Raw genomic sequence first — 17624 nt, forward strand, 5'->3', positions numbered from 1 at the left:
ACACACACACACACACACACAGCCTCACATGTAAATATCTCCCTCAACCCCTAATTTTAGATATTGCAGAATGTAGATTTTCTACCTGTGTATGTGTTTCTGTGTGATGTGTGTATGTGTGTGTGTGTGTGTGTGTGTGTGTTGAGCCACACAAATTTTAGCCCTTATGTGGACTTTCAATTCCTGTGGCAACACATTTAAGGACTCCAGCTCAGCCAATATTAACACACACACTCACACAGGAGTTTATATTTTCAACCTCTATGTGTGTGTGTGTGTGTGTGTGTGTGTGTGTGCATGTATGTTCACCCACACAAATTTGAACCCCCAAAACATATATTGACTTTTTATTTCCGTGCCAACACTTTAACTCACCCTTACAAAACACACACACACACACACACACATACAACTAAACACCCTCCTCCACCCTTTAAAATGGGTGACTCTTCCACAGGAACTTCTCTCCTTGTGCCTGTGTGTGTGTGTGTGTGTGTGTGTTGTGTTGACCCACACAAATTTGAACCCCCCAAAACACATACTGATTTCTTTATTAACCCATCCTCCAAACACACACACACACACACACACCTAAACACCCCCTCCAGCTCTTAAAATGTGTGACACATCCACATCCATCCAGGAACTTTTCTATCTGTGCGCGTGCGCGTGCGTGCACGCGTGTTACGACTCAAACAAACGGAGGTCCCGAAAAAAAAACACGCGTTTCCACTTTTAAGTACTTCAACCGGTGGGTCTCTCCAAATCGATTAATAAATTAATCGATGAATTAATTGCAGCCGAGGCGATTCGGGCGCCGCTCCTGATTGGATCACGGGTTTGGAAAAAAAAAAAAAAAAAAAAAGACACGCAACACCGTGTGGTCAGGAGAGAGAGAGGAGGAGGAGGAGGAGGAGGAGGAGGAGATACCTCGTCTCTCCAGAGCAACCAGTCGCTGCTCTGAAGAGCCGAGAGGCGCCGCGGACGCTCTTCACGCACTTCCTGCGGACGCGCCATGCGTGGCGGCGGCGGCGGGGACGAGCGGCGCGGACGAGCCACGTGAGATTCAGAAGGAAACCGGACCGGAAGGAAGAACCCCCCCACCCCCACCCCAACCCACGCAGACCCGAAAAGTTCACGCGTGTCACTCTTCCTCTTCTCCTTTCACCTGCAACTTTTCTCCTCTTCCTCCCTCCGGTTGGGATTGCCGGGACTCCCGTGCATGTTGAGCCGGCGTGCGCGTCCCGATCCCCGGCCAGGCTCGCTGTGAGGCAGGCGGCATGCTGCTCCTCGGCTGGACCGCGGTGCTCCTCTGCCTCCGGAAGGTGAGTCCCTCCATTTAAGAAAAAAATTAAAAAAAACAACAACGCTTTTTTTGGTGTTCTGCATCCAAATGCACCAACTTTTTTTTTTTATTTTTTATTTTTTTTTTTTTTATAATCCTCTCTCCCCCCTCTTCACCTCAATTTCTTTGGAAATCATCCCCCTTTCTTCCTTCCCGTTCCCATTTTATCTATTTATCTATTTGCGCTCCCAGCAACTTCCTCTGATTTCCTTCAGAAGTTAAAAGACGCCGGGGGCTCCTTCCTTTATCGTCCCTCCATCGCCGACCCCCTCCCCGAATTCCCCAAGCTACTCAGTCTATAGACATTTGTTTTACATATATATATTATATATCATTATGTTATAATGATATGGCGTTGTGGGCCTCCGCCCGGAACCTCTTTGCATCCGACCGTTTCAGAATGTGCTGGGAGGTAAATTTAAAAAAAAAAAAAAGGGGGCATAATAATCAAAAATCAAAATCTCCTTCACCATCTCTCCACTTCCTATTTTTTTTTTTTTTTTAAATAAATATATTTTTTTGAATTTGCAGAGTCTGGGTTTAAAGGGATGAAAATGTGTGGTTTGGGGGGGTCAAAGAGATGATGGTGGGGTTTATATTTCTGCCTGCAGATTTTTTTTTGGGGGGGGGTGCTCTGAAGACCCCTCTCACACACACACACACACACTAGAATGTTGATTTTTGTGTGAATTCGTGATGCGACAGGTTTATTTTTGGGGGGGGCGGAAGAGCGAAGGCCGGCTTGGAAGTAGCATGAACAGGAGGGGTGAAGGGGAAGCAGGAGGGGAACGATGCGATAGGAAAAGTGAAAGGACCCCCTCTCTCACACACACACACACTCCACGGATTGATTTTGACGCTTTCAAACCCCGGCTGATTGGACGTCGCCCCCCCCCCCCCCCCTCTTTTTCCCCATCAACTCCAACCGTGGGCTGCTATCTGTGACACCACCACAGAAGAAGAAATCGCGTTGGAACAATAGCATTAGCCGCTCTCAACTTGATTAAATCCTCTTATGCCCCCCCTCCCCCAGAGATATATAACAACTAGCTATATACCCCGGGGGTATTACTAAAGCTGAGTCACTTTAATTTTTGAAAATGACCCCCCCCACTCAGCCAGCACGTCCCATCCACTCAGCAAAGCCCTGTTATTCAGTACCAATCAATTAATCGGGATAAACCGAGTGGGTTTAGGGATTCGTGAAGAAGAAGAGATTTTCAGATTTTTCTTTTTTTTATTTACCCCCTTCTCCAACCCCGGATCGGACAAGGTCGCGGGTGTTTTCGCTCCGTCTTCGCGGCCCAGTTTTTATTCGGCCCGTAATCTGCGCGAATGACCCCCCCCCCCCTTCCTCCTCGTCCTCCCTCCTCTTCACTAACCAATTTGATATGTAATCTGTTGAATCATGATGACAGAAGCAATCACATTACCGCTATCTGTCGCCGCTGAAAACGGCTCCCGGAGATCAAAGCTATTTTATTTTATTTTATTATATTTTATTTATTTATTTTGGATTCCGGGGGAGAGGAAGAAATTCATATGAAAATAGAGAGAGGGAGCGAGAGAGGGGGCGGCAGCAGCAGCAGCAGCAGCAGCGGTGGATTAGAAGGGTCCGGTTAGCGACGTGCTACTTTGCGGCCTTTAGCGGGCGATGCTTTCAGGAGTTCGGGGGGTCATCAGAAGATGTGATTCGCCCCGTCTGGCGAATGCACAGATGCCGCCGTCCGGTTTTTGAGGTTTCCGTAGCGTCGTTAGCGAGGCCGAGCGGACGCTAACGTGTGGAGGCCGGCTTTTCCCGCCTTCTCTAATTGATCACGTGGCCCCAGGCGGACGCCTTCCCCCGCGGCGGCCTGTCACACCGGACGCGGCTTTTGGATTTACAGCGCCCATCCGGTTATTGATTGATCGATTGGGGGGGGTGATCGGAGGGCGATAGAGGCGATGACCTCGTGCAGAGGCCCCTCGCGGGTTCTCCCCATTTCCGGGTGATTTGAGTCGCCACTTTAAGCTGCATGCAACGGTGCCGGTTCTTCCAGGGATGTAGCCTGAAGCCCTTTGGCAGGTCATCACGGAGTAAGCGCCGAGTTTTAATTATTTATTTTTGGGGTTCGGGAGCCGGGGGTGATATCTGACAGGCTTCCACGCCGCGGGGGAAACGCTGCACTTCCCATATTTCATTGAGAAACCGGATTCACCGCGTGAGGTCAAAGCGTACACGGAGAAGCGCGGCCTCGGCCTCTATTCCAAACAACCGGCCTCCTCTGGACGCTGAATCTCGTGTCTTCTTCGGTCCAAAGGCCTTTAAGCCACTTCGAAGGCGAGCATTTGCGGTTCTGTTTGAGATACTAAAGCGAACTGGGGTTCTCTGGGCAAACGGAGGCAGCTTGATAACCTGAGCTACCCCTGACGGGTCTGCCGCCGCCATTGAGCGTTCGTAGGGTTGAAGGCAAAACAATGCGCTCTGCTGTGCCCAGGTGTTTCCTCTCCGAGAGAGGAAAACTCAATTTCCCACGTTTTAGCGCGGCTGTCTGGTGTAACTGGCCAGAACACGTCGCCGGCTTGAGAGGCGATGGCGTGAAAACACCCACTGAAATTGAAATACAGAACGGAGGTCATTATGGACGCGACGACTGGTGTCTGCAATCAGGTTTCCTGTTTGCTGTCGGATGGAATGAACAGCAGATAAATACATATCTATCCAGAAGCGACCGGGATATCGAACGTCCGACAGATCAGTCAGGTTACGGCGCTCATGCGGAACCCTTCCCCGATTTGATAGTTTAGCTCAAAAAAAAAAAAAAAAAACTAACGAAAAGAACCACCGGGGCGGTTGTCGTGTTTCGATTCGGACAAAAAAAAAAAAGGAATCGATGCAAATCCGGACGAGTAGCGTCAGGTTAGCTAGTGGGTGTCCCGACACCGCTGCCCAGATTTCTGGCGTCCGTCACGGCCCTCTCCGCCCGGACGAGGCCGCGGCCCAGCCGCTTCAGCCTGCCGTCTAATTAATATTTACAGGCGGCGAGCGGCGGACGTCGAAGGGAAATCATTAAACATACAGTCCGCTGGCACGGGTCGCCGCGCTCAGACCCCGAGATGCGTCGGGGAGCCAGTAAACTCAGCACATTAAAATGATCTGTTCTCCATTCGGCTCGCCGGCAGCGGCTCCAGTAATGATCCTGCGTGCCGGCGCTGGACGGGAGGGGATCAATCAGGCGGCGCTTTAGAACGTCAGCTCGTATCGTCTTTGGGGAGTTTGTTAGCGGTTCACCTCCTCCACACTCCCCCCCCTTTTGTTGAAATGATTATATACGCTGCCTTCAATCCAAACTCTTGACCTCGGTCCAAATATTCATTCAGTCATTCATTCATTATCTATACCATTTTTCCTGTTAGTGGCGCCTAGCCCAGCTGTGATTGGGCGAGAGGCATCCTGGACAACTGGCATATAGAAACACGCAACTCTTCTTTCACACCTTATATAGAGACATATGTCATATAAAGACATACAACTCTTGTGGCGATCTTCTTGTCGCGGCACATGGACTTGAATTTCTTCACTTGAGGACGTTTCACCTCTCATTCCAGAGGCTTCTTCAGTTCTGTCCACAGGACCACCAGTTCACTCCTTCTTTTACACATTATATCGAGACATACAACCATTCACCCTCTCATTCCTATGTAGTATAAAGACCCTATTCACCCTTTCTTTTACACGTCATGTAGAGCATATGTGTTAAAAGTGGGCCGCAGAGAACGTCTGAAAAAGGTCTGTCTTAAAATTAAATAAGTCAAACTCGTGCATCAGTCATAAACTACATTTACTACAATTCATACCAGCATTAGATTATTTATGTATGTATGTACAGGACTGTCTCGGAAAATTAGAATATTGTGAGAGAGTTCTTTATCTTCTGTAATGCAATTACAAAACAAAAATGTCATACATTTTGGATTCATTACAAATCAACTGAAATATTGCAAGCCTTTTATTATTTTAATATTGCTGATTATGGCTTACATCTTAAGAAAACTCAAAAATCCTATCTAAAAATATTAGAATATCATGAAAAAGTAATTTTTGTTTTTTAATTGCATAAAGAAGATAAAGAACTTTATCACAACATTCTAATTTTCTGAGACAGTCCTGTATATGTGTGTAGCAATGACTTTAGGGTTTGTGTATTTATGCAGACATTTGTTTTTTTTAAATTTCACATCCATCACACATGTTCTTACCAGCTTTAAGTGTTGGTTGTACTTATTCTGTTATCATGCTCAATTGTGACAAAAAGATTTTGAGCAAAGTTCATGTCATTACTCGTCTTGGGTGATAATTTTCTTTTTTTTCCCACTTTGATAGATTGATCATTGATTGATACAGTAGCATGGGTTTCTTAACCTGACAATATGAAATGGATTTTTGTTGTAGCAGAGCAACTAGTAAACCATTTTTAACATCTATGCATATGTAAAATTTTGGATTTAAAGTAGTATTTTTTTTTTAATTAACATGAAGGAGTAGTTACATTTATTTTACATTAGATTACATTTAGGTACAGTTATACTGTTACCGTTACATGTGGCCTTTGAGGTCAACCATTATGCTGATGCAGCCTTCGATAGAAATTATTTTGACACCCTTGATGTAGAGACATACAACGGAGAGCATGGTGACTCCCTGCAGAAGGCCCCCCGCGGTCGGAATTGAACAAGCGACCGTCTTGCCGCTGGGTCATATTCTGGAAACCTCCTGAAGACGGTTTAATCTCCTCCTTGAAATTGCACCATTGGCCCGCGGCCCTTTTGCATCAGACACATTCCCGCTTCCCTGCTCCGGATCCTCGTCGCCTCCTGAAACGCAACATCCCTGTGCAGACGCTTTGCGCGGTAATCACCAGATGAGGACAGAAAAGATCATGCTGCCCCCCGGCATCCCCCCCCCCCCCCCCCCCCCGGGGGGACAACCGGCCTCCTACTGACCATTTCCTGTCTTGACAGCACTGTGGAAATATTTTTATTTCCTCTATTTTCGCAAAAAGCCGCACACCGTCTGTGTTACATCAGTGATTACACCGACATTATGGCGGCTAACTGCCCCTCTGCATGATCGTTTTATTGATTCAAAGGTAATAACATCATGTGCTAATGTTTTATTTTATTCTATTTTTGCGTTCTCCTATCGCACGGTTGTAAATCTATAGGGTAAAACTTTGAATATAAAGAAGGGATAAACTTGAGCCACCCGAAGCTAGGTGGGGGAGAAGTAGCGACGAAGCAAAATCTTGAACTGCTAAAGCTAGCCAACATTCACTGGGTTCTACCAGTGAAGGTGTAATACAAAGTATATACTTTGAAGAATCGCAAAGTATTCGCAAAGTGCAGTAGTAAGGACATTTGGCAGTTCAGTAAAGTATGCCACAGTGGGAAGTACTTTGCAGAGTGGCTAACTGCCCCTCAGCGTGATCTTCCTATTGATTCCCAGGTAATAACATCAGGTGCTAATGTTCTTGTCTTTCATTTGTATAGTCCCATTTCGCACGGTTGTAAATCTATAAGGTAAAAATGAATATATGGAATGGCTATACCTGAGCCCCCAGGCCTTCTGTTACTGTTTACAATATAGCACAGGAGCTAGGAGCTGAGAGTAGCGACGATACAGCGACGATATAACACTTCAAAATGCTAAAGCTTGTCACTGTAGGCCAAAAGCGTTGAAGGGACAGAGTTTGAGTCGAAACCTTCAATTTTCTTGGTCTCATTGACATCTAAAAAACTACGACTTTACCATTTGTTGTGTTTTCAGCTAACAAATGATCGCTAGCATGCTAAGGGACTAAGATGAGGGGATAGATTACACTCGCTAAAGATTTTGCTGTTGTTACTGTTTACAATGCAGCACAGGAGCTCAGAGCGGAGAAGTAGTGACAGTGCAACACTTCAAAATGCTAAAGCTAGCCTCCTTTCGTTGGGTTCCGCCCGTAAAATAAGGTGATGGACACAGAGCACTGCTACCCTCCCAAGTAAATAGTTTGAAGTGTACTTCCAAAGTGTTGGAGAAAGGATATTTTTGCAGTTCGGCAGATGAATGTCACTGTTGGATGCACTTTGATGACTATCGACTGACGATACCCTGATTTACTCTCATATGATACCAATTTCTTTTTAGACTATATACATTTTTTTCAACTGCAAACTGTTGCAGAAGGAAAACTATTCGCAGTAAACAAACAAACAAACTGATCCCTGAGGTCCTTCATTCCGGTGGAAACATCTCCACACTACGTGTCCTGTAGAAAGGAGATGGCGACGGAGATAGTGATGGCGACAGCGGCAGTGACGACACCGGGCGCCACATCAGACCGCGCGGCCTAGCGCCAGGACGATCTGGATGGAAGAGGCCTCGGCGCAGCTGTTGCCTCAGCCCCCGCGAGGGCCACCCGCTCCCCTGCCCACGGCGCAGAATCGGCCTCCAACACAGCTTTCTATGTGCGTGCCAACCTGGGCTTCGGAGGAGCGGGCGGCAGCGGCGGCGGCAGCAGTGGAATTGTAGATTTTATTTTGGACAGTAAATGCGAAACAGCACTCGCAGTGTCCAAGTCTTTGTAACGCAGATCAAGTTGCCTCTCTCGCCCGCCCGATGGAAGGGAAGAACGAGGGCGGACCAGGCGTAGCTCATCGGCGGGTCCGGGTCAAGACAACCACACCTGAACCAAACCCCCATCCATGTGGTGGAGCGCTCACTCCCGCTGCATCCCAATGCTTTGCCGCCGCCGTCAATACGATTGTGCGATATATGACTCACCGTGGAGTGAGTGTGGGAAAATCGCCCTGAAAGAGGAGTCGGTGGAGGTGGCAGGGGGGGGTGCCTGAGGAAAAGAAAAGAAATCAAATTGAAAACACAACTGGTAATCTGTTTTCTGTGAGGACGTGTGACGGGAGATGGCGTGAAAGGGAACGGGGAGTTCAGATGAAATGGTGATTTTTACATTTGAGAGGTGAAATGAAGGGGTGGCGGGGAGCGGGGGGTAGGTTCTTCCCCAACAGAAGGAAATGAACACTTTAGCCGAATCCGGCATTAGCGCCGGGTGTCATCCTTCGCCCTGTGGAGGGCGTTCTGGACTCAGCGGCACTTTAGCTATCAAACCTTTTACAAGCACTCCTCCATTCCCCAAGTCGCAGCCTAACAAACAGACAGATGTAATAATCCATCCCAAAATAACCCCAACCCCCCCCGGAGTTAAAAACAATCCCGATTGACGGCATACGGCGGCGTGAACAATGCAAACCGGCGCCGCGGTGTCCTTGAGCAAGATCCCATCACGGCATAGCTGAACCCTCAGATCTGCTCGGCTTTGAATGAAAGCGGCTGCTGAAATTGAAACTCCAGAGTTAGCCCGGAGGCGGCGTGGCTAACTTTTTTTTTTTTTTTTTTATTCTTTAGCGTAATTAAGTCTTTATTTCTGTGAAACCGTCTCACACTCCCCCCTCTCGGTTTCATTAATCTGAGAGAAAAATTAAGACACTGAAGGCCAAAAGCGTCAGAGCGACCGAGTTCGAGTCAAAAATGTTATTTTTATCATTGACGTCAAAACAAGTATCTTGACTTTTTTGTTGTGTTTTCAGCTATCAAATGAAAGCTAGTGTGCTAAGGGACTAAGATTACATCCATAGCGGATTACATCCACTAAAAGTGTTGCTGTTGTCACTGCTAGGTCAGATAACCAGCTAGCATGGAATCTAGTTTGAAGTGTCGCAAAGTATTTGGCCGTTTAGCAGTTTGGCAAATGTATGTCACGGTGGGAAGTACATTGATTAAGATCGAGTGGCCAAATGTGATATGATGTTATTCATTTCAAGGTAATGTCATCATGTGCTATTGTGCTAATTTTTTTTTCTTTCATTTGTGTTGTACCATATCACACAGTTGTAACTCTATAAGGTAAAACTGAATATACAGAGTGGATATACCTGAGCCCCCATGGCTTCTGTTACTGTTTACAATGTAGCAAGGGGTGAGAAGTAGCGATGATGCATCACTCCAAAATGCTAAAGCTAGCCACTGAAGCCCAAACGCATTGGACTGACCAAGATCAAGTCAAATTTTCAATTTTATCTTTTTAATCAACGTCAAATCAACCATCTTACTTAGCCGTTTGTTGTGTTTTCTGCTCACAAATGAAAGCTAGCATGCTAGGGAACTAAGAGGAGGGGATAGATTGCCCTCGCTAAAAGTGCATTGCTGTTGCCACCGCTAGATAGCTAGATAAGTTAGGTCAGACAAGCAGCTAGCATTGAATGTTTCACAGTGTCACAAAGTATTATAGCACAGGAGCTTGGAGCTAAGACGTTGCTACGATACAACACTCCAAAATGCTAATCCTAGCCTCCTTTCATTATGTTCCACCCGTAAAATAAGGTGATGGAAACCGAGCACTGCTACCCTCCCAAGTAAGTAGTTTGAAGTGTCACAGTATTTGCAAAGTGTGGTAGAAAGGACGTTTTGCAGATCAGCAAATGTATGTCACGGTGGGAAGTACATCGATCACGATAGAAAGAGCGGCTAACTATTCCTCTACATGATCTTATTGATTCAACGATAATGGGATCATGTAGTAATGTTTTTTTTTTTCTTTCATTTGCGCTGTCCCATATCTGACAACTGTAAAGGCGTAGGGTAAAATTGAATTCTGCTTCTGCTACTGTTTTCGATGTAGCACAGGAGCTAAGACGGAGCGACGATGCAACGCTCAGCCCATACAATTAGGTGATGGAAACCGAGCACCGCTAAAAGTGCTGCTGTTGTCACTGCTAGATAAGCTAGGTCAGACAAACACCTAGCACGGTATGCTACTGCTACCTCTACATCTACTTTGCTGATGATATACTGCTATTTTGTTGTTGTTATTGTTCTGCATCTTTGGCTCAGAATTTGCAGCAATCACGATCAATAAGCTACACATTCGGTGATTCTGTTTTCAACACTGCGGCCATTGTCTCTCGTTTCTCGAGGGAGGGGGTTTAGTTGTTGTCCTGGTTTGCATGACTTGATAAATAAAGCAGCGGAGGGAGACGGTTGGGTTGTGAAGTGGTCAGCCCTACTTTGATTACTTTGGATGGCTTTACTTGTGTTGCTCCACTTTGCTGGGTCCCCAGTCATCTTTGTGATGCGAGCGGTGAGTTAATGCCCCCCCCACAACACACACACACACATACACACAACACTCTGTTTCCTGGCTGCGAGGAGCAGTGTCGAGCTTTGGAAATAGATCACATCAGAAGAGATGCTTGGCTCCCGATGACGGGCGCCGTGTTTATTTCCTACATGCATGATGAGTGGCGCAGCTCTCGGCGGGGGCCACCGGTTTTTGGCGTCATGCCGCCACCCGTGGTCAATGTGGTGCCTCGTCTCCCCCCCCCTCCCCCCGAGACAACACATGCTGTGCCACATACTTCAGCTATTTGATATGGGTGATATGCATGCACACAAATATGTGTGTGTGTTTGTTTTTGTTCATCTGTAAAATTTTCAGCACATAATTGGTTTCATATACTCTTTTGTATACATAGGTAAGTATACATAGTTAAATGTATATGTGTATTTACAAATGCTGTATCTATATATATACATCATACATATTTGTGTTTGTATGTATGTATGGGTGTGTATGTGTATATATGAGTATATATGTCATACATATATGTGTATGTATATACATATACATATATATATTATATAATATTCAATTAGCAGTGTATCAAATATTTGTTGTCCCCACTGAATATGTGTGTGTGTGGGTGCGCGCGTCCGCATTTATGTATATATGCGAGTATGTATGTGTGCATTTACGTCAACATGAATATTGTATTTGTAAAGAAATATTATGAACGTATATGAACACATATCTGCTTCAGTGTGTATGAACAGATCCATTGTACACACACACACGCACACACACATACACACATATATATATATATATATATATATATATATATATATATATATATATATAAAAATGGGGACATACAGTATATACATGTATTTTAAAAGTCATTGCATTTGATATTTATTTTCTAGATTCAGCCTCTAATTGGCAAATGAGCACCTGGCTAAAGGGGGTGGGGACTCTGCATGTAATGAAATATTAAAGTGTAATCCCAGAGAGAGAGAGACACCAAATATCATAACTCAAGGCGCAGACGGCGAGAAGCGCTCAGGGTCGGCGAGGGCGGGCGGGGGGGGGATTAATTTTTATCTTTTTTTTTTTTAATATCTCAAGCATGGCGTGTAATGCAATAATTCAGACGCGCATTGGATTTATCGGACAACTGAGGCGGCGTGGACAAGGGAAAAAGAAAGAAATGTTCAGCCCGCACTGAGAGCACTGACCCCTACGTCCAGTCGGACCTTAGAAATCCCATTATCTTAATAAATGAAAGCCGTCCGCCGGCCCGAGGCATCCGGCCGAGCAAGAATCTCTGGGATTCGATGTGTTAGTGCGATAAGTCGCTTCTGGGCGGCGGGATCGGATCGCTAGCCAGCACGAGGTAGTGCGTCATCGTTTCCGCCGTGGAACGTCCTGTGTGTGCGGATTCTACCTTGAACCCCAGCTTAATGGAGAGCGGTAGAGTGGCTACCTCCGCTCCCCTCACCCCTCCAGCTTTCATCAGGCGCTCCTGCCACCGCTGCCCCCTGCCCCGGAAAGCATCCGCCGCCGGGATGCTGCACTCCCTCACAAGCAAGCCGCTCTCAGGCCGACGATGGCGACGAAACCCGTGAACGCCTCTTTATAGAGTGAACGTATATTTTTTCCAGGTGATGTTCAAATGAGGGACTGAATAGCGGTGTTGTTGTATACTCTGTGAATGAAAGGGTGATTATGTTTATATGACATGAATGGTTGTGTGTCTCGGCATGATGTTTGAATCCCAAGTTGAACGGTTGTTTCCCTTAAGATATGAATGGCTTTATATATGAATGTTTTAAGATACAAGACGCCATTCGAGCACCTTTTATCCTTGAAATACAAAAAAAAAAAAAAAAATGTCATGATAAAAATACAAGAGTGAGAAAATCAAAATTCACACGGTGCGAGCCAAGTGAGCTCCCGCAACTGGAATACACTTCATGACACTGCCACGTCTTCTGAATTGGCCAATTTGTCCGGGTAGTTCATACAAAAAACAGATGTCATGCGGCGTTCCTATCTCTTTTGAGGCATCATTTTATATCTTTGTGCTCATTTTGTGTATTTTTTTAATAATCATCACGGGCCCTAAGAAAGCAAGTGGTGAACCCAGAAAGAAGATGCTTTCTTTGGAAATTAAACACAAAGTAATAGCGCTTATAGGTTTTTTTATATTAATATCCTTGTTTTGTGAGTTCTGTGGGTGGGGTTGGAACAAAATTTGTTGTCTGTTATTCTAAATGGGGAAAATTAATTTAAGATATAAAAAAAAAACCAACATATGAGCCCACTTCTGGAATTGATGAAATTCATATCTTAAGGGACCGCTGGATTAGACGTGAATGGTTGATTTCACTCGATATGAAATATGAATGAGCGGATGAATGGTTGTAACCCTCTGGATGATGTGAATAGTTGTTATTCTACTATATGAAATGTGAATGAGAGGGTTAATAATTGCACTTCTCTATATCACGTGTCAAACTCAAGGCCTGCAGGCCAAATGTGGCCCGCCATGTCGTTTTATATGGACCGCGAGAACGTCTTAAAAGGTCTCATTGACTTAAAATAAATAAGTCTAACACGTGCATTGACAATAAACTAAATTTCTCTCAATTCATGCCGATCACAATACCCACGTTGTAACGGCATCCCACCATTAGATCGCAGTGTATCCACATTGTTGATTGGGTTGGAATTGAGAAATGATCCCAAAATGTCCAGGAAGAGAAACGTTGATGTAGATAGAAGGCTGTTTCAAGAAAGATGGGAATGCAAATATATGTTTGCGTGTCGAGGAGAAAAAGCGGTATGTTTGTTGTGTTGTGAGGCAATGTCGGTCGTCAAAGAGTACAATCTACATCAGCATTTTGACACCAAAAATGGACAGAAAAACAACAAATAATCCAAGAATTAAAAGCCAAACTACAACGGCAGCAGAATGTGTTCACAAAAACTGTATTCAAAAACACTGCAGCACTGAAAGCTAGCTTTGTAACCGAACAACTAGTAAACATCATTTTTTTTACATCTATGCGAACACATATGTAACATTTTAGATTTGAATGAGTAATAAATTCAGTGTTATTTAACATTAAGGCGTAGTTACATTTATTTTACATCACATTTAGTTACATTATGGCAACCGTTATGCCGATGTGGCAAATAAGTTTGACACCCCTGATCTATATGATGCGTGTTCACACACACAAAAAAAAACTCGAACATCAGTTTGTATCTGCGTGCACTTTATACTTCATACCTCACAGTTTAATGTTAATTCTGTCATGTAACAGTGAACTTTACTGCTAATTTGCTACCTATTTGTAATATTAATATTTTGTTAATTTCATGTCACCGTGGGATTGTGAGAAACGTCTTCTCCATTCCTGTATGTCCAGGACATGCAGAGACATTGGCGAGAAAGCTGACCTTGACTTTGAGAGAGTGAATTAGACGTTAAACATTTTACATGACATATGAGTGACTGCGTGAATGGTTGTTTGTCTCTATATGTGGCCTTGTGATTGGTCCAGGACGGGCCGGCGTCTTGCTCCATGCCAACTACGATTGGCTCCAGATTGAATTAGCGGTCGAGATTGCAAATGAATGAATAATTTAATCAATAATACATGAACGATTGACGATTATTATATAATAAACGTGCTGAGAGGCCCAAGTTGCATAGCCTCCGTTAGTATTTAGCATGTTTGAATACTCATGCAGCTTATCAACTGGAGAGTTGTTGTTAATGGAGAAATATTTTAAAAGGAGTGATCGTGTATTTCCAGGGAGGCAGCCGTCCTTACGCTGTTTGGATTTTGTTTTATATTTTACATATTTTTAGTTATTTAGTGTTTTGTATTTATTTATCCTGACGGCTCCTCCTGGGAACCCGCGTTTGGAATATCTGAAGTCGGCGCTTCCCCTGCGCGTCCTGGTGCAGCATCACACTGCTTCCTGGCAAAGTCTGTAAATTCCTGCAGGTTTTGAAGCAATTCTAACCCTTACACACACACACACACACACACCTCACCCCGACACCGGTCATGTGCGGGCCACGAAATCCTCTGCCAGCGAGTCTGATTTGAAATGTAGACCTCTGAGATGAAGATGAGGAAGGGTTTCGCTCCGCTGGACCGGCAGGGTTGTGTTGTTTCTCTCATTTTATTTCTCTTTCTTTTTTTTTTTATGTTTTATTTTTCATCCTGGTGGCGTTTCTCTGGCTCCCCTTGCCGGATTTCTCTCGGGGCGTCGGTGGATGGAGAAGTGGCAGGCGCCTCTCGGCTGAATTATCCAAGATCGCTGCTTGCTTTTCGGTTAATTAGACCGCGCTCTGCAGAAGTGTGGAGGGGGGGGAGGTTGGACTTTTCTCTCCTTTAACTCAGTCCAAGTTGGCGCCGAACCCGGACGGCGGCGGCGGGGGAGGGAGTCCGGGTCAAGGCCGAGGATGGCAGAACGGGCTGAACTTGAGGCTAATCCGGGGGAGGAGGAAGAGGAGGAGGAGGAGGAAGGGGAACATCTCCAGTCTTGCTGGCAGATCTCGCCTTCGGCTGACATGTCTGAGCACGTGAAGGTCTTGACGTGCATTTTGGCGCATCGTGGTCCAGATGTCATCGGATCCTCCACGTGATGGACGGTTTGGCAGTCAAACAGCTGCCATAGAAAACACGCTAACACCCTTAATACTAAATATAAATCCCCCATTAGCAGTTGTGCTAATTGCGCCATTTTCTTAACTGTACATCTTATTGATTATTGGTTTGAGGATCAATAGGCATCTCGTGAGAAATCACACCGACTCCGAAGACACTTCACGAAACCCCGCCCATGGTCCACGACCTCCCCCTTGCCCTCCGGGCCTCACATATCTTGACATGACCTTGAAAGTAGCAATTTAACTTCCTACGTAATTCTGGACGTTCTCTGGGAGCTCGTGGCTGCGCAGCCAAATGGAGCAGTACAGCCAGAAGTTGTTGGAGAAGGTGTTGCGCTGTATGCTAAGTCTGACCCTTTTTTGTCTACATGGCACCAAATCACAATGCAGTCATCTGATGACTCTTTCCCCGCGGAGCAGGTCTTGACCACACTCTTGAAAATCATCTACAGAAAGCCGACATTCCCCTCAGGTGCAAGCACTCGGCCACAGCGCTGAGGAAACAATCGTTTTTTTTTAGAGCAGAAGCACAATGCAGGTGGCCCTTTACCTCGAGTGGTAAGGGTTAATGTATGCTTAACAAGCATACTGGCGGAGCCTCATGTCTGTCCTCTGTGTACTCTTGTATGTTCTCGTGGAGTTTACAGACATGTATCCAAATGGAGCAGTAAAATTGGAAGTTGTCGGGGGCAGTGTTGCATGGTATGCTCAAGTGTGACCCTGTTTTATTGATATAGCACCAAATCACAATGCAGTCATCTGATGACCCTGTCATCGCACTCTTGAAAGTCATCTCCAGAAAGCCGACATTCCCCTCAGGAGCAAGCAATTGGCCACAGCGGTGAGGAAACAACTGCCTTTTTTAAGTGTAGAAGCACAATGCGAGTGGCCTTCTGCCTCGAGCGGTCGGTGCAAGGGGTCATGTATGCCCAACAAGCATACGGGCAGAGCCTCGTGTCCGTCTTCTGCATACCCTTGTATGTTCTCAAGTAGTTCGCGGACACTAGCCTAACAGAGCAGTACCATCGTATGCTCCAGGGAGAAGGAGGCAGCAAAGGATTCTCTATCCGCGTGCCGCCTCTTTCTTAGAACGTAGAAAGACTTTCTTAGAACTCCGAACTCTCCACCACCCTCTGGTGGATATATTGCTTGACAGCTATGACTGGTAAAGTTGTTCTATCTGCTGCTTTTGCACCATTCTTATACAAACCTGTTTCCCGGTAAGGTGGCAGCACTGGATTGGGATCCCGAACCTCCGCTCGCTCCACCTCCTGTTTTTTTGCTCTTGATGTCTTTCTCTGTCTCGGCAAAATGCCTGGAGGCGGTGAAGGGGAAAATGAGGGGGGTCCGAAGGTGACGGGCCGGTGTCTGGCGTCACACAGCCGTCTCGCGTCTCTCCCTGCGCCGCCAAGCTAATCCTGAAAGGCCCGTCTGGGGGCTGAAGGAAGATGATCACCCAAAAGCCCTCACTCATATGTGTGTGTGTGTGTGTGTGTGTGTGTGAGTCCACTGTCACTGCATGACTTAGCATACCTTCTTAAACCACCTGGGGTTGGCTCTCCGATCTGGTCGGGTGACCCGGCCCTCTTTCCCCTCCACCTCCACCCTTCTCACTCGCTCACCAACTTGTAAAGCTCCCAATTTCTCTTCTTCTCATCGGTGAAAGACGGTCGTAGCTTCTCCCTTTTCATGTTTACCGAATTCAAACACAGAGGCAATTAGACTGTGGGAGTTTCTGCCGCTGCATACCAATCAGCTGATTGGAATGTCGCACCCTCCTCTTCCTCTTTTCTTTTCTTCTTTTTTCTTACCCAAAAACACCTAAAAAGTCAGTCGTTGGTATTTCATACTTTGAGTTCGATAATCCGCTGTAGTTTCCCGACTCCGTCACGCTGTCAGGTTCCTCTCCGTCAGAGACGGAACCAGGTGGAACCCGGACCTCCACGGCCACAGCTGGCACCCAAGTGGCTCTTATAGGTACCTTCACCTTAACCCTTGTGCGATCTTGACATTGTGTTTACGCCCCTTGTCCTACGGGTCGAAAACGACCCATAAGACCATCTTTGTACCGTAGTGGTGTACAGCCCACATGGGAACATAATCAAAAAAGAAGTATCACTTTATCTAATCATGGGATCTCTTTAGGAAAAGTCATAAAATTTCAAGTCGGAAAAAAATAGGTTAAGGTGTTTTTTCTCCAGCTAAACATGGTAGTGGGTCACTTTTGACCTGCAAGACAACACAAGGGTCAAGGAAGTGTGGAGGTGAGTGGGAAGAACCACGGTCTTTAAATATGTAGGGGCAGCTTAGCGGTTAGCACTTCCGCCTCACAACTAGCAGGTCCCGAGTTGGATTCCCACAGGGGCCCTTTCTGTGTGGGAGTCTCCCATGTTCTCACCTAATCTGTGTGGGCTTCCACTCGGTTTTCCAG

At 45.8% G+C, this 17624-nt stretch overlaps 1 protein-coding gene across 1 annotated transcript in view; it reads left to right on the top strand.

Annotated features, from left to right (window-relative positions):
* Nucleotides 1–970: 970 nt before the first annotated feature.
* The window catches only part of nxph4 (neurexophilin 4), a 40239-nt gene continuing 23585 nt past the window's right edge, over nucleotides 971–17624 (top strand). Inside the window, exon 1 of the mRNA XM_086148828.1 lies at nucleotides 971–1325. Coding sequence (XP_086004954.1) covers nucleotides 1281–1325 — 45 coding nt within the window. The 5' untranslated portion in view covers nucleotides 971–1280. The remainder of the gene's footprint in view (nucleotides 1326–17624) is intronic.

The sequence above is a fragment of the Fistularia commersonii genome, chromosome 7 (genome assembly GCF_037954325.1).
Source record: "Fistularia commersonii isolate RoL2024-O1a breed Wild chromosome 7, RoL_Fcom_v1.0, whole genome shotgun sequence".
NCBI lineage: Eukaryota > Metazoa > Chordata > Actinopteri > Syngnathiformes > Fistulariidae > Fistularia > Fistularia commersonii.